This window comes from Mchenga conophoros, linkage group LG6 (genome assembly GCF_057382185.1).
Source record: "Mchenga conophoros isolate Kocher_MC1m ecotype Shallow Benthic linkage group LG6, M_conophoros_male_GT1.1, whole genome shotgun sequence".
NCBI lineage: Eukaryota > Metazoa > Chordata > Actinopteri > Cichliformes > Cichlidae > Mchenga > Mchenga conophoros.
The window spans coordinates 13,758,503-13,779,366 of NC_140531.1; the positions used below are offsets into that span (position 1 = coordinate 13,758,503).

General features: G+C 42.7%; 3 protein-coding genes, 1 long non-coding RNA gene and 1 pseudogene across 5 annotated transcripts; 2 read left to right on the forward strand and 3 right to left on the reverse strand.

Annotated features, from left to right (window-relative positions):
• Window positions 1–898: 898 nt before the first annotated feature.
• On the forward strand, window positions 899–10,916 carry LOC146572272 (uncharacterized). Its single transcript, XM_085276307.1, has 5 exons — window positions 899–947; window positions 1,055–1,167; window positions 2,086–2,285; window positions 10,064–10,220; window positions 10,356–10,916. Exons 1-5 carry the CDS (start codon window positions 899–901, stop codon window positions 10,884–10,886), a joined length of 1,050 nt encoding a protein of 349 aa, XP_085132433.1. The 3' UTR covers window positions 10,887–10,916.
• LOC146572273 (uncharacterized) lies at window positions 3,001–9,798 on the forward strand. Its single transcript, XR_014892688.1, has 3 exons — window positions 3,001–3,087; window positions 5,423–7,325; window positions 9,685–9,798. It is a non-coding gene; the product is annotated as an uncharacterized LOC146572273 (long non-coding RNA).
• Window positions 5,022–6,159, reverse strand: LOC146572274 (serine/threonine-protein kinase pim-2-like; annotated as a pseudogene). Its single transcript, XR_014892687.1, has 2 exons — window positions 5,606–6,159; window positions 5,022–5,516 (listed from the first exon to the last, which is right to left on the reverse strand). The product of XR_014892687.1 is annotated as a serine/threonine-protein kinase pim-2-like (transcript).
• Window positions 7,486–8,886, reverse strand: LOC146572275 (uncharacterized). The gene is made up of 4 exons (XM_085276306.1): window positions 8,718–8,886; window positions 8,070–8,312; window positions 7,783–7,935; window positions 7,486–7,661 (listed from the first exon to the last, which is right to left on the reverse strand). Exons 1-4 carry the CDS (start codon window positions 8,776–8,778, stop codon window positions 7,501–7,503), a joined length of 618 nt encoding a protein of 205 aa, XP_085132432.1. The 5' UTR covers window positions 8,779–8,886; the 3' UTR covers window positions 7,486–7,500.
• Window positions 10,917–11,570: 654 nt separating the features above from the next.
• LOC146572276 (leukocyte elastase inhibitor-like) lies at window positions 11,571–19,732 on the reverse strand. The gene is made up of 9 exons (XM_085278480.1): window positions 19,592–19,732; window positions 19,232–19,413; window positions 18,605–18,617; window positions 15,872–15,989; window positions 12,978–13,120; window positions 12,524–12,601; window positions 12,290–12,379; window positions 12,038–12,218; window positions 11,571–11,909 (listed from the first exon to the last, which is right to left on the reverse strand). Exons 1-9 carry the CDS (start codon window positions 19,730–19,732, stop codon window positions 11,683–11,685), a joined length of 1,173 nt encoding a protein of 390 aa, XP_085134606.1. The 3' UTR covers window positions 11,571–11,682.
• Window positions 19,733–20,864: the final 1,132 nt, after the last annotated feature.

Here is a 20,864-nt window from a genome sequence, read left to right on the forward strand (position 1 = left end):
CCTGCTCTGACGTTTCGATGGGTGCCTCCCCGGCCCTCTGCGAAAAATTTCTAAATTATTTTATAGATAAAATCTCGGTGTTAAGGGCCCCACATTCTCCAGTAGTAAATCAAGCCCCAGTTTCTGAATGTTCAACGGTTTTTCAACAGTTTGAACCTGTGTCATTCTCGACTTTAAAGGAAATAATTAATAACCTGAGAAGCTCAAATTCTCTGCATGACATTATTCCTTCTCGTATCATTAAGAATGCATTGAATACAATCGGGTCCTGTATCTTATTTTTAATGAACTCATCACTGTCATCTGGCTATGTTCCGACTGTCTTTAAACATGCAGTCGTGCAACCTGTTATCAAGAAAAGTAGCCTTGATCGTAACACTCTATCAAATTACAGGCCGATTTCTAAACTCCCCTTCATGTCAAAAGTTTTAGAGAAAATAGTGCTTCAGCAACTACAGACCCACTTAGAGAGAAACGGTATAAGTGATAAATTCCAGTCTGGATTTAGACCGCGTCACAGCACCGAAACTGCCCTACTAAGAGTCTTCAATGACCTTCTTCTAATCGCCGACTCTGGGCGCTATGTTATGGAAGAAATATAGTATCATCAGAATTCAAGTATTTTTAGACATTGAATTTATGACACTGAATTTTTATCCTCCAAATTTCCCTGCAAAAATATTCACCTGCAAAAATTCACCTGCAAAAAATTCACCTGCAAAAATTCACCTGAAAAAAACTCACCTGCAAAAATTCACCTGAAAAAAATTCACCTGCAAAAATTCACCTGCAAAAATTCAACTGCAAAAGTGATGAACTTTAATGACCCAAGCCAGAGCAATCAGCACCAGATCGAGTCGAGTGGCTCTCAGCCAATTAAATTACGCTGTTTGATCACATGACACCGTTAGCCAGCAGTGTGTCTCCTAAAAGAGAGCTGTTTAAAGGTGAGTGATTAAGTTTTTCTCCTAAATAGAGATCATTACAGAACGCCTAGTCCTACTTAAAATCCCATTTATTATTATTATTTTTTTTATCATCTACTCGAACTAAGGAAAACGTTTGACTAACTCAAAGACAATTTCCACGCCTCCCCTGCCTGACTGCAGAGGCAGTTTTGAATTTAGGAGCGCCAAGATGGCAGCGGCAAACCCTGGCGGCTCTCCGGTGAGTATATATATATATTTTTATCTTCAAGTTTGTCTTTTGAAACCTTAATTTTATTTAAATCCGTTGCTCACGTATAAAGTACACAGACGGGGTCTTTGCTCAACTCGTCTGAGGCGTGTCTCACTAAGCGCTACATGCTAGCATCCTGCTAACCGAGCTACCCTTTACATGCTGTGCTTTAGAAAATAGGATACTCGTTAAAAAAAATACTCCGCAGATATTGATAGATAGACTAACACTGCAAATATAATGTTGGAAACGAGAACGGCCTTTGGTGAAGGGGTAAAATACACCATGAATAGAGCCATAGAGTGAATGGCTGCCATGGTTGCAGAACAGCCTGATTTAATGACAAGAATGGGGAAGAGTGAGGTGAAGTGAACCACAGCCACAAAACACGGTCAGACAAGGCGGCAAAAGGGCAGTGATCTGTCCGTCAGTATGAAGTTGGTGTGTGCTTTGGTGAACAAAAACTCCAGACTGGTAGCAGGAAGATGGGAGACTCGTGTTTCACTGGAATAGTGGTGAATTAAAACATCCTTTGTTGGGGACATTTCGGTGTAAATGCATCCATACAGGCAAGACAGAGGCAGACTAGACAGTGAAGAAAACAAGGCAAACATTAGAAATATAAAAACGGAAATATAGGATGAGTCGGGGATGAGTTCCTGCCCCAAGTGGAGGAGTTCAAGTATCTCGGGGTCTTGTTCGCGAGTGATGGGAGAAGGGAGCCGGAGATCGACAGACGGATTGGGGCTGCAGCTGCAGTAATGCGGACGCTGCACCGGTCCGTCGTGGTGAAGAGGGAGCTGAGTGTAAAAGCGAAGCTCTCAATTTACCGGTCGATCTACGTCCCTACCCTCACCTATGGCCTTTACATGACTAACGTCCCCTCTTCTCCCTACCTCACATTAGCCCCCATCTTTCTTCCAGGTGGAAAAGACCCGTCACCTTCTGGGAGAGGCGGCTCCCGTGGGAACAGCTCCCACCACCAAGTCCCTGAGTGAGTCTCTGTCCCCCAGCGTGAGCTCCAGCACTCTGTCCACGTCCACCTCCGCCTCCTCGCAGATCTCCAGCACCACCTTTGAAAGCGTGAGAAGGAGCTGGCCACCAAGGTGAGAAAAACGTGGGCTTAGTGGGCGTTCTTGTTGCTGCCTTCTTCCTTCTCTGCTCGGAGCTGATCGGTCTTGTTCCTGTTGTGTTGTAGTGCCTGCGCCTTCTGACACACACCTTCAATACTGAATACAACCAGCTGGTGAACAGCATCAGTGACTGCAAGGTGAGAAATAATACAAAGAAATTAAAAAATAGCCTTTCTGTGTCACATCAGGGAGTTCCTATATTGACGTCTACCTCATCCTGCTGTTGTTTCACTTCAGCTTTCTCTCATCTCACCGATCGGACGTGATCCATCCGTGACGAGCTTCAGCAGTGCCACCCTCACCCCTTCCTCTACCTGCCCCTCTCTCGGACTCCCGCTGTGGCTCCATGGGCCAGAAGTAAACATATTTTTAGGAACATTGACCTCGATCTGCAAACGGTTATTGACAGGTTATCCATTTGATTCTAACTTGGTGTGATTTGTGTTAAAGGACCCCTGAGAACAGCTCACGTGCCTCCAGTCCCTCCTGCTCAGACTGTGAAAACTTCCCGATGGTTCCCACTCTGGAGACCTCCTACCTTGCGCGGGCTGCAAAAGAACGAGTTCCTGAACTTGGTGCCTGATATTGAAGAAATGCGACCAGGGTGAGTAATGCCATATTAACCCAAATACTGTCACTATGACATGTGTCTCACAGACCAAATGTAAGTCGACACTCATGTTCTCTAGTTCAAGCAGAAATGATGTGGATCGATTCAAATTCCTGAGCCTGGATGATTTCAGCTGGAAACAAACCAACTCTGCTTCTTCCTCAGGTAATTCAATTCAATTTTATTTATATAGCGCCAAATCACAACAAAAGTTGCCTCAAGGCGCTTCATAGATACAGAGAAAAACCCAACAATCATATGACCCCCTATGAGCAAGCACTTTGGCGACAGTGGGAAGGAAAAACTCCCTTTTAACAGGAAGAAACCTTCAGCAGAACCAGGCTCAGGGAGGGGCGGGGCCATCTTCTGCGACCGGTTGGGGTGAGAGAATGAAGACAGGATAAAAGACATGCTGTGGAAGAGAGACAGAGGTTAATAACAGATATGATTCAATGCAGAGAGGTCTATTAACTCATACTGAGTGAGAAAGGAGACTGGAAAGGAAAAACTCAATGCATCATGGGAATCCCCGGCAGCCTACGTCTATTGCAGCACTAAGGGAGGATTCAGGGTCACCTGGTCCAGCCCTAACTATATGCTTTAGCAAAAAGGAAAGTTTTAAGCCTAATCTTAAAAGTAGAGATAGTGTCTGTCTCCTGAATCCAAACTGGAAGCTGGTTCCACAGAAGAGGGGCCTGAAAACTGAAGGCTCTCCCTCCCATTCTACTTTTAAATACTCTAGGAACAACAAGTAGGCCTGCAGAGCGAGAGCGAAGTGCTCTAATAGGGTGATATGGTACTACAAGGTCATTAAGATAAGATGGGGCCTGATTATTTAAGACCTTGTATGTGAGGAGCAGGATTTTGAATTCAATTCTGGATTTAACAGGAGAAATCTGCTCTCTCTTTCTAGTCCCTGTCAGGACTCTTGCTGCAGCATTTTGGATTAGCTGAAGGCTTTTCAGTGAGTTTTTTGGACATCCTGATAATAATGAATTACAGTCGTCCAGCCTGGAAGTAATAAATGGTAAATGCCCTGTATTTATATAGCGCTTTACTAGTCCCTAAGGACCCCAAAGCGCTTTACATATCCAGTCATCCACCCATTCACACACACATTCACACAATAAATGCATGAACTAGTTTTTCAGCGTCACTCTGAGACAGGATATTTCTAATTTTAGAGATGTTGCGCAAATGGAAGAACGCAGTCTTACATATTTGTTTAATATGTGCGTTGAAGGACATGTCCTGGTCAAAAATGACTCCAAGGTTCCTCACAGCGTTACTGGAGGCCAAGGTAACGCCATCTAGAGTAAGAATCTGGTTAGATACCATATTTCTAAACTTTTCAGGGCCGAGTACAATAACCTCAGTTTGATCTGAATTAAGAAGCAGAAAGTTAGTGGCCATCCAGGTCTTTATGTCTTTAAGACATTCCTGCAGTGTAACTCATTGGTGTGTGTTATCTGGCTTCATGGACAGATAGAGCTGGGTGTCATCTGCATAGCAGTGAAAATTTATGCTATGTCTTCTAATGATGCTGCCTAGGGGAAACATGTATAATGTAAACAGAATTGGTCCTAGCACTGAACCCTGTGGAACTCCATAATTAACCTCAGTGTGTGAAGAGGACTCTCCATTTACATGCACAAATTGGAGTCTATTAGATAGATATGTCACAAACCAAACTGTACACTGGTAAACTGTTACAATAAAAAAGACCGTAATTTTCTTTACTCTTCTTTATTTATGTAACTTTTGTTTTCACTGGCAATTTAGTGTTAGGTTAGGACAAAAAACAAATTAGGAAGGTTAAAGACAGAACATTACTAGATTGTGGTTTTAATTAAAATGTAGCCTTTGACAATGCTGAACACATGAGAAGCTACTTTAAGGCATATCACCCAATTTGTAATATTGCTAAACATTTCTTAAGGCAGACAAGTTATGCTGGCTGGGTCAGTGTCATTTTTGTTGTAATTGATGTCTGGTTTGTTCTGTTCCCTAGTGATGGGTAGGGATGGGTACCAGTATCCGGTGTTCTGACATAATCCTTGAAATAGTAATAACACAGTATCCTCAGCAAAGATGAATTAAACAAGTTTTATTTTAATGGACGTTTACTTCAAGTCTTCAGATTTTTACTGTCTTTTATTTGATTACTTTAAAGTATATGATTACATTAGAGTAATTAAATAAAGACAGTTTTGATGGAGCTCCTGAGCCAGCCCAAGCTCTCTATGAAGACGAGGAAAAACTCCCCTGGGGGGGCCAGACTGACGGGAAGAAACCTCGGGAAAGCCCATTCAAAGAGAGATCCCCTTTCCTGGGATGGCTGGGGGGGGTTACAGGAATTCCAAAACACTGAAATTTAAAGTGGGCCAATTAAAAAAAATTATTTCCTGAAAAAAAGAAAGGTAATTCATACATCACACATAAATGATAACCTCTGAATTGTGTGTGTTTGTGTGTGTGTGTGTGTGTGTGTGTGTGATAGGCTTATCTCAGCCAAGTGTGATGCTGTAGCTCCTCCAGCGTCGGCCGCGTCTCCGGGACTTTGGTTAAACAGGCGTCCAAGAAATCCCGGCAGTCTGGAAAGAAAGGAAAGAGAAAAAACATGAAGATGATAGTTCCAGTGGTCCAAGCCATCAGTCAGTCTTGAAGTGTGACGTTTTCTTACTTTTGGACAGATGTCTTTTGAATTTCAGGCGCTTTTTGAGGAAGCTCGTGGTGTTAAAGTCCCCGGCATGAAGCGCTTCGTACAGAACCACTCCCATTTGCCATACCGTGGTGGGTCCACACCTGTAGCAACTGCGCCCGTACCACTCGGGAGGGGAGTAAATTTCTGTACCTAATAAACAGACACAATTGCAATTTCTTCTAAAACAAAAGGCGAAAATTGTGACATCTGTGAAGAGCAAGAGCAGAATATGTTACCATAGAAGACGCGGTACTGCGACTGCTCCTTAACAAAGCAGCTCAGTCCAAAGTCGATGATACGAACACGCGGTACATCTGAGCCGGTCTCAATTAGAATGTTCTCACTCTTGATGTCCCGGTGAAAGATGTGTTTATCCTCCAGGTGCTTCGCAGCATCAACCAGCTGCTTCAGAATGACCTGGAAATAGAGCAGGGCGATATGACCAAAAATATTTATCACGATATACATTTGAAAAGTTGCGATAACGATATAACTGACGATATAACTGACACTAGACAAAATACTTTACAACTCCACAACTTTATTAGTGCAAAAAACCCCATAAATGTATTTTCACTTAAACAAGCAGCTGTTTTTTTTATGTGCATTAAAGTTATATAAAAATGTAACAGTGCAAATGCAAATTCCTTGCTGACAGTTTAACCAAAAGGCATTTCCAGTGGAAATTGGCCGACATATCCTCAGCATAACCATGTAAAATATCCACAAAGCTTAAAAAGAGGTTATTCACACACAATACGGTAATATCACGTTGAGGTGCAGTACGTATCACTCCGCGAGGCGCCTGCCTACGATAGCCGTAATGCTCCGACAATCCATCGAGCGGTGCGGCTTTGTAGCTTAGCAAAGTCGCCGTGTACATAAAATCGTTTTGAGGTCAGTAAACACAACCAGAATTCATACATAAGGCACACGGGATTATAAGGGGCACTGTCGAGTTTCAGAAAAATCAAAGGATTGATTTTAAGTGTGCCGTATTTTCCAAACAACACGGTAATAACGGCGGCCCACTAGCATGCGCTACCAAAAATCGTGCTTTGTTGTGTATCTGACGGACGAAAGCTAAACCAGTTCCACACCACTAAAGTTGCAGCATTTTTACAAACCAGTTCTGGTTCATCCGTTTCATTCAACGATCCACTTTTGCTCTTCTCTTTCTGCGTCACCGCCATCTGCGTATGTAAACATAGGCACTGCGCATGCGCGTTTTACCTATTCTAGCGCGATATTTCATTTTCCTATCGTTGCCCAAAATTACACCGGTATTACCGTGAATGGTATGATATAGCCCAGCCCTACCTGGAAACGATGAAAAAGACAATAATCAATCAATGGGTTACTGTTTCTCTAATACTCTGTGCTTTGATTGAATGATGTACAGTCTAAGACTCTTCTAAAGCAAGTCAACTTGCCTTGGCCTTGTCCTCTGGCAAAAATCCTCCATTTTCTTCTATGTATTTATCCAGGTCCACAGCGGGGACAGGTCTCTCCATCACCAGGATCAGCTCTCTGCCAAAGTCAAACCACTCCAACAGAGACACTGGGGCTGATGTTTCCACTGATCCATCTGCTTCAGCTGCAAGCTTCAGCATGATGGCAACTTCCACTGACACATTCTTCCCGTTATCATCCTGAAATATTTCAACAAAGTGGATGATGAGGCACAGACGTTCCACAGGTGAACGCTGCATGCAATCCACTAATGTAAAAACAATTCAAGTCTTGCACATTTACCTTCACTTTGCAGTACACTTTCCCCTTTGGGATGTGTTTGATGGCCACCTAAAAGACACAGGGCATTGATGAGCATTTCCTCAGTATGACATCATTAAAGGTGTAAAACAGCATACATCTCAGCTTACGATATTATCCCTTATCTGCATTACTGCCTGTCTTACTACCACCATCTGAACACTTACTGGTAAATGATCCTTTATGCGGTAGCCAGCAAATACTGCTCCGCATCCTCCTGCTCCAAGCCGGTGCTCCTCCACGTATCTCGCTTGGAAGTCACCTAAACAGACAAACACAAATTGGGTTTTACTACAGCTGTCACACAAATTACTCTCTGCTGTACCCTAAATGTTCATTTTGCTCTTCACCTGAATATAAAAGCTAAGCTGCTTGCTACTTACGTTTCTGTTCAGCCATTGACTTTTTGGCAACGGTTTTGGTTTTGTCCTGGTCCACGTTCTTTTTCTTAGGTGGGTCCCTGGTGTCTCCCGCAGCTTTCCTTTTGCCAGCCTTTTTGTTTTTACTGCAGCTCTCTGAAATCTCTATGCTGCAGTCTGCAGATGTGGAAAACACCAAAAGCACGTCAGCTTATTAGATAATAGACACAAATATCTCCCAAACACTAATATCTTCAAACTAGCAACCAGATGTACACTTAATCTACCCCTCACTCAACTAATTAGCCTACCTTTACCAGTGTCCAACCAGGAAGATGCCTGCCCCTTGTCACCGCTCACATGCTCAAGAAGTTTACGCTTCTTTGCTGTATTGGTTGTCCCCGCTTCATCTTGTTGGACCTTTCGCTTAACTCCCCCGACCACATGAGCATCTGAGCTGGTGGAAGGACCAGCCTGCTCAGTGACCCTCCTTCTTTTTATGGGGGTCGTTTTTTCAGGACTGGCCTTTCTTTTAGCCATCCTGCTCTTACAATCTATAAACAACAACAACACATTAGTGAAAAAGAGCGCTCGACATCAGGACTAGAAGGATTTTGATGTCATTGAATTTTAAATTAGTATTGCTTACAATATAATAACAAGTTTATCCTTTTGATAAAAAACACACCATACTAGGTCTACTAAGTCTAGATACTGATGACACTTGTTGCTCTGTTTTCACTGCTCAGTCCAAGAATAAACTTGTCACATTATTTTACCAAAAGACAAAGTGCCCCAGTAACCTTTCTTTGATTAGACATGTTGCACTCAGGTTAGTTTCAATCAAAACCAGGATTTAAATCCTCTAAAAATGAATCATTTTATACACAGAGCCTCAACATTGTTAGAAATGTACATTCTGTTATTTGGGGGATTTTTTTTTTTTTTTTTTTACTTACTTTGATCTCCTGGATCTTTCTTATCTGCCTCAGTCGTAACTTTTCTTGTTTCCTTTTTCATCTTAATTTTTTGAGAACTTTTAAAATAGAAAATGTCACCTTAATGAGTGAATAGTCCTTCAAATGTCTGGATGCTTGACTTTTCTAACTAAGCTGTATAAGTCAGTTCTGTAAGTGAGCTTTAAAAGTAAACTCCGGAGTCTATGGCAACACAACATTAGAACCTTGCCTTTTAGTGACATCACTAAAAGGCAGTGTCCCAAGTAGTTTAAAGAAAAACACTCTGGCATTTCATATAATTCAGTAATTTCACATTAAACTTTCTTTCATTATCCTTTCATTATTTGTTTAAAGACTTGATGTGTGGATGCTACTATGAAGACTTCTAGTTGAGCAAACACTAATAAACACTGACTAGTTTATCTGAGATAAAATATAACACTTTTTTATTAAGTCAGTGTTAACTCTGTTTTTTTCTGTTAGGATCATTCAATAGTATCAGAAGAGAAAAGAAAAGTATGTTTTGTTTTGTTTTTTTTCTTCAAGATCTGTTCACATGTACTTAGCAAGAGTGAGTACACAGCGTTAAAAAATGGTACTTAGTGTAGTGAGGAAGGCGAAAAGCAAAGAGAGCATATGAAGGTAATATTGAAGAAGGCGCAGTTTTGAAGTGGTGAAAGGCAAAGGCATGAGTGCAAGCGTAATAAAAGGTAATAGGAGAGATGTCGAGCAGGCGGAGGACTTGGCTGGAGCAGGAAAAGGCAAAAGGGGAAACGCGAGTGCACGTCTGAAACTTCTTCACTGTCAGTGAATCCTAATTCTTAAGACTAACTAAGAAGAATAAATCTATGTATGAATGTCGTTTTGAGCACATCTCCTCTTTCTACTGATCAATTCTTCCACCTAGTGGATAGATGATAGTATTGCAGCTTGTCTCATCACCTGTTGTGTGTTTTGTGTGCTCCAGAACCTGCGTCCTGTTGGAGTACTGTACGTAAAACACACAAACACTGGAGTGAACACAGCTGCTGAACATCTCTATATTCATAACTTCTTCCTGTTATCTCATATCTGTCTCCCTTCATCTGTGTAGGAACGGTGTACAGATGTATGATTATGTCACTCCTGCTCCTCCACCTAACACCTCCACTCCAAACTAAGTTTGCTCTGCTGATCTGCAAGTATCTGTCATTTGTTTGCAGATGTCTGCAGGAATTATTGTAATGATCCATTAATGGTGCCTGATTTCATTCAGTTTTACAGCTTGTCTCGTGTTTTTGAACTGCTTCCCTCACAGTTGTACACAGTGCTAACATGTGCTCTTACTCTGTGTTTTATTTCTGAAGAAAAAGAAAGTGCCCAGCCCAGCAGGATGAAGATGGGCCATACGTCAAGAAGCCGCCAAATGCCTTCATGCTCTATCTCAAAGAGCAGAGGCCAAAGGTCATTGCTGAACTCAACATCCCTGGAAGTGCAGCCGTAAATGCAGTGGTGGGACAGAGAGTAAGTGTGTAACTCTGCATACATTTATGCATCTGTTAATGTTGTCTGCTCATGTTTTTGCATGTGTCCCAGCTGTCCTGTAGTTATGTGTAGTAGCAGTGCTCACAGTGTGTTCTTATGATCTTCTGTCCACAGTGGAAGTCGCTTTCAAACGACCAGAAAGCCAGATATTTCAAGCAGGACTCATTGGACTCCCCTGTTGCAGCCCTTCAGTTCCAGACAGAGGAAGCCTTTGTCGCAGACAGTGAGGAAGAACTGCTGTCAGTGCTGGAAGAGCTTGACCCCCTCCCCATCACTGCGCAGTCTCAGCAGCCCTCACCCACCCCTGCCTCTCCTGTAGATGCCTCTCAAACTGCATCAGTTCAACCCCGAGTTGAATTATTTCAAGACCGAGATGAGCCCATCTGTTTTGCTGAAATCCAAGAAGACATGTGGTCAGTGCTTGACTACCTCCCCGTCTCTCAGCAGTCTAATGTGCTCTCCTCTCCTCATTCACACAACTACTCGACTCCTAAACAAAATCTCATCTGTCCTGCTGATTCCCCTCCATCCAAACTGGCGTCCTCCCCTGTTGCATTCACTGAATTGCCGTCAACAACCCCCATCTTTTGCCAACTAATGAAAAACAATAATTTCATTATAGACGATTGGACTGATTTCAATTGAATTAAACTGTTACTCCTGTTATTTCAACATCTGTCTTTGTGTAAATAAATAAAAAAATAAACAAAAGATGCTTCTGTCATAAGTTACAGCAGGATGAAACAACCTTCATGTAGTTCTTGTTTTTAACCCTGCAAACCTTCTTTAGTTCTTTTGTGTCCTTTCATATTCAGCACACATCTGTCAGTGTCCACTAACTGTCAGGGAAAAGCCAGATAAAAACACTGTGGGGTCTTTTGGGACACGTGCTGGTTGGGTTTACTCATAGATATCAGAAATGATCTGTTCTGTATTCAAAGGATACACGAAGGACATTTGTATTAAATGCAATATAGCGACTGATCATATGCTGCTTTCTTTGGGGGGTTTTCACCACCATGTTACACAAATCCAGTTTCTAACTGAAAAGAAAATCCTTCACCATTTTCTAATCAAATTCCCTGGTTTCCCATGTCAGAGATGTCATGGCTGAAAGGATCATCGCATATTGAGCTCAAAGCTAAACTCTTGTGTAGGGCCTCTTTCCATGTTGCACCATTCATTTTAAAAAGTCCTGGTAACAAGAGACAGAGGTGACTTGATGTATTACAGTTACTTCCCAATTTACAGAAATGATGTGACTTCTGACATTTTCCTAGCAGGAAATGTGCTACTGTGGGACACTGAAAGAATAAACAGCAAGGCACGTTTTGTTTTAATAACTTTTCTTTACTTCATTTGTATGAACTAGGTTTACCTTACAAAATCTTATACTGTATATAATGTTTTATGTTTAATTCATGTCAATGTCAGCTCGTGTTTACTCGGGTGAGCAGTACCGGCCCACAAAGAGAATGCTCTTGGTGGGTTTATGTCGGATGAAGAAGATGAAGGGATGGTCGGCAACAAACTCAGCGGGAATCATTATAGAGCGGACTTCCATGTCAACCCCAGTGGCAGCAGCAGCCTCAGCTCCTTCTTCATTTACATCCACCAAAGCCTTGTGGACAACTTTGGACACTATCAGGTCATTTGCTGGAGACATTCCTAGTAGATGAAGAGCCCAGAAATCAGTTGTGTTTTTTTTCTTTACCAGATGATGTTTTGCAGTTTTTGTGCTCTCAATATAACTGTATAATTGATTCAGTGTGTCTCATTGGTGCAATATTTCTCACCAGAGAAGTCTCTCTTGTAGATGTCAAAAGCGTTCTCCATTCCCATGTTGGTCAGGATTTTCTCCAAGTCATACTTCTCCTCCATCTTAAATCGAGGGAGCTTGACATCAACCTCGTTGGGGCTCATCATGTCTGGGCGAGTCCAGTCCACAAAGTTCTGATAGGTCAGCTCCTTCTCCAGCTGTGTGGATACAGTGTCACTAGCTTGTCTGATTGAAACTGGACATTAAAGTACTGGTAAGTGCATCTTACCTTTTCCAAGCCTGTGGTATCATCTTCTATGTCATTAGGCAGGAATATGAGCATGCTGAGGTCATTTCCTTTATACGGCATCTCAAGAATCTGTCCAGAAACATTGTTTTTATTTATTACTCCATCAAAGATGATCTGACTTCCTAATCTAGAAATTTAGGCTGATATTTGTAAAAGACAAGTTTTAGATCATGCTGGTGAAATCCTGTAATAAGCTGAAAGTGATGATGTTACCTTGCAGTTGGCCTCAGGAATGGTCGCAAAAGGAAATTTACTTTTCTGCTGCATCATCTTCACCGGCTTAGTGTCGTTCTGAAAAATAGGGGAGACAAGAGAAATGTTTTTTGTGTTTAGTCTCAAAATGATCTCAAAAAGTTCTGTCATGGTTTTATTCCAGCCATTGAGTGGATTTGGATGTAGAGCACACGTCACAACACAACTTGTTCTTGTTAGTCGAAGTTTGTGATGTGCTGTTGTTTGAGATTTGAGAACTTATTGGATATTACATGAATAATAAACTGCATTGCATAACTGCATAAAGTTGGAAAGTGATCGTCCTAAAAGCACGATTTTATCCCCTCAGAGCTCCAGGCTTCATGTTCTCATTCAGCAAAATCCACAGCTCGTTTGTAGTATGACAGATCAAAGTATAACTGCACCATCCTATGCTGCCTTTCTGCACTGTTACCTTGTTCAGTCGAAACTGCACATCAGCAGTCTTCTCCTCCTTAAACTGCGTGTTCCAGCTGCCCTTGAAGTAAATGGCATTCACGAGAACCAGCTTCGTCAGGCTACCCACTGCATCCTGGCTTAGCAAGTCCTTGATTTTATCTGGTAAAAAGGATTTATGAAAACTATTAACTATTACCAAAGATGCACTAGTTACTGTACAACATCTTCAGCTATAAAATCAGAAAACAGGGCAACAGCAAGATGGTTTTTATTTTAAAAAAAGGGGGAAAAAGCTTTATGATCAGTATAACAGGGAACAAAAAACAAAAATTCAAGTGTAGGCTTGAACAAAATTCAAGCCTACGCTTGAAGCCACTGAGGCACAGCTGGCTGCCGGCAGAGCCGGCGGGCACGCCGGTGCAGCTCCCTCTAGCTTCTGCTCGGTGGCTACTGGGTGACGCCTCGTCTGGGGATCCTCAGCCCTTCCCATGAGGGTGGCACGGATGCCCCTCCGGTGGTCCTCCTTGGGCTCTCGCACTCTGGGGCCTCTGGATGTCTGGGGCCTGGATCTCCTCCATGCCTGCTTCATGGCCTGGGGGACGGGGCTATGGCTCGCTACATCCTCTTGCAGACCATTACATGTGGAAACCATTTGAATACAAGCGCGCTGATCCACACAGGTGTGCACACGGGTGTTCACTGCTCGTAGACTTAAATTACACCTTTCTTGGCTGCTACTTCAAAGCACATTGTGTGCTGTCTGTCCTGCGTGCTGCACAACAACATTGAATATTTAGTATTTACTGCTGTTTACACTTAGCTAGATTAATGCGATGGTGTTGTGTTTAGAAAGTTGCTTTGGTTTTTTTTGCTTGTTTTCTATTCTTTCTCTCTCAACAGGTGATCCAGGAGATTTTATTTATTTATTTATTTTCCCCCTTTCTCACTGTCCCTCTCCCCTTCTGTTTTTCTTTTCCTTCCTCTTTCTTTCTCCCTTTCCTATCCCTCACTCATGTCTGTCCCGTCTGTAACAACTGAAAATAAAATAAAATAAATAATAAAAACAAAGGTCGATCAAATGGACCAATACGGCAATGCCGCGATGATCCATTTGGCAAAATAAATCCATTGGGTATCCTTGTTGGTCTTCAGACAAATATTCTGACGGCTAAAGAACCAAATGGGACAGGCAAAAAAAAAAAAGAAAGAAGCCACTCAGGAGGTTGTTAGCGGGGGTGACGCGATGCTTCTGGTATGCATGAATTAATTAAACAGTCCAATAACTCCAGCAGTACTTATCTTGTCCTTTTTGGTCTTTGTTCCAAACATTTTAAGATAAAAGTGCAGCGGTCACAAACGTTTTGCCTTCTTATGATTAACAACACACCTGACGCTGATTACGTGCGTCCACCTTAAATACCTTACATAAACCTACCATACAGGAACTTAAAAAGGTGGAATCCTCAGTGGTGCTTGGTGCCACACCCTCAGGGACTTTAATGTTATATAAAAACACTGACAGCTCGATGTCTACCTCAGTCACTCTCTCTGATCCAGCTGAGTCACCAATAGGAAAAATCTGCTTTTCACAGGAACTTGGTAACAGCAATAAGAGAATACGTAGTTTATTCCAAGAAGATATCGTCTCTCTCCCATATATAACATCTTATTGGAACCGATATGTTCCAGATATCAAGTGGAAGACAGTCTGGATGGTCCCCCATAAATATTTGATTGTAAATAAGGTGAAAGAAGTCTCATTTAAAATTCTACATAAATGTTATCCAGCCAGTCACTACATGGTAAAATTTAAAAGGGACATAAATACTAATTGTACTTTCTGTGGGGATCATCCAGAAACTGTGACACATCTTTTTTGGTACTGTTCTTTTACACAGAGATTCTGGAAGGAATTTAGCAGGTTTGTTATTGTCCATATTTTAAGGGAGTTTTCTTTACGATGGGAAAATGTTTTATTCTGTTTGTTTAAGTTCCCCAAGAAGTATGAGAAATGTTTTTTATGATGAATTTGTTCATACTTTTAGCTACATTTTTTATCCATAAATGTAAGTTTACTAACAAAACACCATATTTCTGTCATTATTTTAAGGATGTGGAAATGTACATACAATCAATATCAGACTCCACCAACACAAAGGCTCTCAAAACAATACATGTATGTGTATTCTTATAATTGTTACCCTTTTCTTTTACTCTTGGCTTTTTGTGTTCATGTTCTGTTGTTTTGTATACTTCATCTGTTCGTATGTTGTATACTCATTGTTTGTTAAATAAAGTAAAAAAAAAAAAAGAAAGAAAAAGAAACTTAAAAAGGTTACCTCTAGCGGCAACATGAGGTATCAACCCAAAAATGGCTCCTACAAAAATAATGGGATTAAGATGTCTCATTTCCAGCAGGTGGCACCACAGTCCTATAACCCTCATAGAAAGTCCTTGTATCCTATTATTATAGATGGTAGATTTATAAATGGCCTGTATTTGTATCGCGCTTTTATAAAAACAATGAATGAATTTCCTGCTGCACTTAAGATAATATAAAGATATAGAATCAATAGCAGCCAATCCTAAATGGGCCTGAAAAATAAAAATATGTTAAAGACACAAGTGATCAAAGTAGAAGTACCCATCACATAATATAATAAGAATAGAAGAATTGGCCTGCTATTTACAGCAACATACTGCTGTGATGGTTTTATTAATAGCATGAAACCAAACAGTAAAACCCAGAGATAGTGCTGCTTAATACTGAATAGAAATTAGACTGGAAGAACTGGAAACAGAAAATAATGTGGACGGTGGACAATCCGGTAATAATGTCTCAACTGAACACAACACAACTGATCCCCAAGGATTTACAGTGGAGATCATTTAAAGTTACATTATGCTTACCTTGTGTCTGCTTCTCCACCCAGCTGTTGATGTGGACCCTGGCCTCCTCTGCATTTCCTTTGAAGTCCACAGACTCGAGCTCAGCGTTGTAATGCTTTTTGGTGCCTTTTAAAAATTCCTGGAATTGTGAAAATAAGTCACTCGAAACAGATTCAACAAACTACGGAGACTTCAATCAAGTTCAGTCACTGTGTTAAAACATTTTCAGTCCTTTGGATGCAGTTGAAGCTTGAACTAACCAGTCAGCCTTTGTCTAATAAAAGATTAAAGCAAATAGCTTGTTGGATGCCAATTTAAGTAGCCAGCATAGAAAAATACACAGATTGTGGGTAAGCTGGTTTGTAACGTTTCGGTTCAGATGGCGGCAGTTTTTGCTGACAAATGTAAGTTTTAGTATTTCTAAGTATTAATAAATTACTGTTTTACTTCTTTATATATTTCTTTATACTATTTGCAAATATTTTAAAAGTTTAATCTGCTGTGATGACTGGAACACAAAGGAGAGAAATGGTGCCTTGTCTCTTGTTATGAACTGTAAATAGCTAAGTGCTTAGAGCAGCTGGTCCTAGCACACTTCAAATCCTGTCTCCCCCCCACCCTGGACCCCCACCAATTTGCATACCGCCAGAAGAGGAGCACAGAGGATGCAGTCTCCATCGCACTGCACTCTGTCCTCTCACACCTGGACAACAACAACACCTACGCCAGAATGCTGTTTATAGACTTCAGTTCAGCATTCAATACAATCCACCCCTCACAACTCATCAGGAAACTGACAGACCTGGGTATCAGTTCCCTCATCTGCAAATGGTTACTGGACTTCCTGACCAACCGCCCCCAACATGTCCGGCTGGATAACCACTGCTCATCTACCATCACAATGAACACCGGTGTACCACAAGGCTGTGTGATGAGCCCTTTCCTCTACTCCCTCTTCACCCACGACTGCAGACCTGCTGATGGTTCCAACACCATCATTAAGTTTGCAGATGACACCACGGTGATTGGCCTCATCAGTGACAACAATGAGGCCGCCTACAGGGAGGAGGTGGATCGTCTGGCTGAGTGGTGCGACACAAACAACCTGCTGCTTAACACCGAGAAGACCAAGGAGCTCATCGTGGACTACAGGAGGAATGCTGACCCACATCCACCCATCCACATTAAGGGGACGGCTGTGGAGCGTGTGAGCAGCTTCAAGTTCCTGGGAGTCCACATCTCCGAGGATCTCACCTGGACGACCAACTGCTCCAAGCTGGTCAAGAAGGCTCACCAGCGCCTCTTCTTCTTGAGGACTCTGAGGAAGAACCACCTGTCCTCAGACATCCTGGTGAACTTCTATCGCTGCACCATCGAGAGCATCCTGACCAACTGTATAACAGTCTGGTACGGGAACTGCTCTGCCTCGGACCGGAAGGCGTTGCAGAGGGTCGTGAAAACTGCCCAGCGCATCGCCGGAGCACCACTTCCTGCCATAAAGGACATCTACAGGAAGCGGTGTCTGAAAAGGGCTGGGAAAATCATCAAAGACCCCAGTCACCCATCACATGGACTCTTCACCCTCCTGCCCTCTGGGAGGCGCCACAGGAGCCTCCGGACTAAGACCACCAGGTACCGGAACAGCTACTTCCCCACAGCTGTCAGACTCCTGAACTCTGCCTCCTGACATCTGACCCACGTTAAACTCATGCACTGAACATACACACCCCCACAATGGACAACTGTACCCTCAAACACACAATAATAACATGGAGTGAACCACCACTCACAACCACCAGCACTTTATATAGCCTCTGTAGAAACTATCTACACCCTCACTTATCTTAACTGCACTACTGTATAGCTCTGTGTAAATAATCATTCTGTACATTCAATAATCTTTAATCCTACAACTGTTTACAACTTGCATAGTTGCCGGGGATTCCCATGATGCATTGAGTTTTTCCTTTCCAGTCACCTTTCTCACTCACTATGCATTAATAGACCTCTCTGCATTGAATCATATCTGTTATTAACCTCTGTCTCTCTTCCACAGCATGTCTTTATCCTGTTTTCCTTCTCTCACCCCAACTGGTCGCAGCAGATGGTCCTGCCCCTCCCTGAGCCTGGTTCTGCTGGAGGTTTCTTCCTGTTAAAAGGGAGTTTTTACTTCCCACTGTCGCCCAAGTGCTTGCTCATAGGGGGTCATATGATTGTTGGGTTTTTCTCTGTATCTGTAACCGGAAGGTCGCCGGTTCGATCCCCGGGCTCTCTGTCCTGGTCGTTGTGTCCTTGGGCAAGACACTTTACCCTACGGCCTACTGGTGTTAGCCAGAGGGGCCGATGGCGCGATATGCCAGCCTCGCTTCTGTCAGTCTGCCCCAGGGCAGCTGTGGCTACAACCGTAGCTTGCCTCCACCAGTGTGTGTGAATGTGAGAGTGAATGAATAATGGCTTGTAAATGTAAAGTGCTTTGGGTGCCTTGAAAAGCACTATATAAATCCAATCCATTATTATTATCTATGAAGCGCCTTGAGGCGACTTTTGTTGTGATTTGGCGCTATATAAATAAAATTGAATTATCTGAGGAAGAAGCAGAGTTGGTTTGTTTCCAGCTGAAATCATCCAGGCTCAGGAATTTGAATCGATCCACATCACTTCTGCTTGAACTAGAGAACATGAGTGTCGACTTACATTTGGTCTGTGAGACACATGTCATAGTGACAGTATTTGGGTTAATATGGCATTACTCACCCTGGTCGCATTTCTTCAATATCAGGCACCAAGTTCAGGAACTCGTTCTTTGCAGCCCGCGCAAGGTAGGTCTCCAGAGTGGGAACCATCGGGAAGTTTTCACAGTCTGAGCAGGAGGGACTGGAGGCACGTGAGCTGTTCTCAGGGGTCCTTTAACACAAATCACACCAAGTCAGAATCAAATAGATAACCTGTCAATAACCGTTTGCAGATCGAGGTCAATGTTCCTAAAAATATGTTTACTTCTGGCCCATGGAGCCACAGCGGGAGTCCGAGAGAGGGGCAGGTAGAGGAAGGGTTGAGGGTGGCACTGCTGAAGCTCGTCACGGATGGATCACGTCCGATCGGTGAGATGAGAGAAAGCTGAAGTGAAACAACAGCAGGATGAGGTAGACGTCAATATAGGAACTCCCTGATGTGACACAGAAAGGCTATTTTTTTATTTCTTTGTATTATTTCTCACCTTGCAGTCACTGATGCTGTTCACCAGCTGGTTGTATTCAGTATTGAAGGTGTGTGTCAGAAGGCGCAGGCACTACAACACAACAGGAACAAGACCGATCAGCTCCGAGCAGAGAAGGAAGAAGGCAGCAACAAGAACGCCCACTAAGCCCACGTTTTTCTCACCTTGGTGGCCAGCTCCTTCTCACGCTTTCAAAGGTGGTGCTGGAGATCTGCGAGGAGACGGAGGTGGACGTGGACAGAGTGCCGGAGCTCACGCTGGGGGACAGAGACTCACTCAGGGACTTGGTGGTGGGAGCTGTTCCCACGGGAGCCGCCTCTCCCAGAAGGTGACGGGTCTTTTCCACCTGGACGAAAGATGGGGGCGAATGTGAGGTGGGGAGAAGAGGGGAGGTTAGTCATGTAAAGTCTGTACTCTAAGAAAAAACTTTTTAGAATAGCACTTTGTTCTTTGAGTTGAAAAGTCATTTTTCCCTCAATGATATTAAACAGATTTATTTCTTTATGAATCTTTTAAGGCCCCACCTCCTGCAGCTGCTCCATCTTCTCCAGCTCCCACTGGTGCTCTAGGATGAGGCTATCTCCTCTGGGCCTCCAGCCGGCCAGGTTCTCCTCTCCACGCACATAAGCCACTGATGTGTCCAGGACCTTCCTCCTCCTCCGCATCCCTGCTCAGGACATGAGCCCTCATTAGGATGAAGCTCTCCACAGAATCTCCGGTCAAACCTCACAAAATTTCAAGAACCACCAACCAGCTAAAACAGTAAATGAGAGCAGGAACACGGATTCTGCACAAAGACGTAAACACAAAGACCCGCGGATCAGAATCGGTGAGACGTCGCCTTTCTCACCCGACGGCACGACACTCGGGGCTGAAAGCAGACAGCTCACTGATTCTGATGTTTCGGCGGCTCCGCGCTTTGTGTTTACGCCCTTTTTGCGCTGATTCTAAAGCTGTTAGTTTGATGTCTCTCCAAAACAATATTGACTGAACCAGCAGCAAAAGAAGATCCAAACTACGCTTCACAAAAACATCATCATGAATTCACTCTGACTTTTGCTGTTTTGCTTCCACCACACTTCATGCACAGCTCTCTCTCTCTCTCTCTCACACACACACACACACACACACACACACACGCTCAACGTTAACAAGTGGGAATTTTTCTGGATTTAAGAGAAGATGAATAAAAGTGAGCAGTATTTACTACATGCTTTGGGTGACTAAATGGAGGATGGATAGGTGACATGAAAACACTACTGACCCTTTATACTGAGCCAATAGCTCACACACTTCTACTAAATCTGTCTAAAGAGCCAGTAATCACAGAGGATAGATACTGGAAGCAAACTGAAATGTTAGGAGGAACTAAATCACACATTACAACACCAGTGGCAGCACCCTGCTGTCTCACACATCGGGATCACGGTCCTGTTGAAACGGGCTAATCGCTAAAGCCCACAGTTGCATTCCTCTATACTCAATATGATGGAAAAAACTATTTTAACAAACAATTAAAAAATGAACAAGTAAAAGATCTACTATAGCCAAAAGAAGACCATTTACAGACTATAGCCCTGTGAACAAGTATTTGCCTCCTTTCTCATTTCCTATCTTATTCCATATTTGTCACACTTACACCTTTCACATCAATACATTTATAACATTAGACAACAATGTCTAATATTCAACGGCAGTTTTCAAGGGCAAAACGCTATCCAAACATACTTGGTCCTATATGAAAAAGTAATCACACAGAAAACCTGATACCTTGTGTGTCACCTCTGACACCAACAA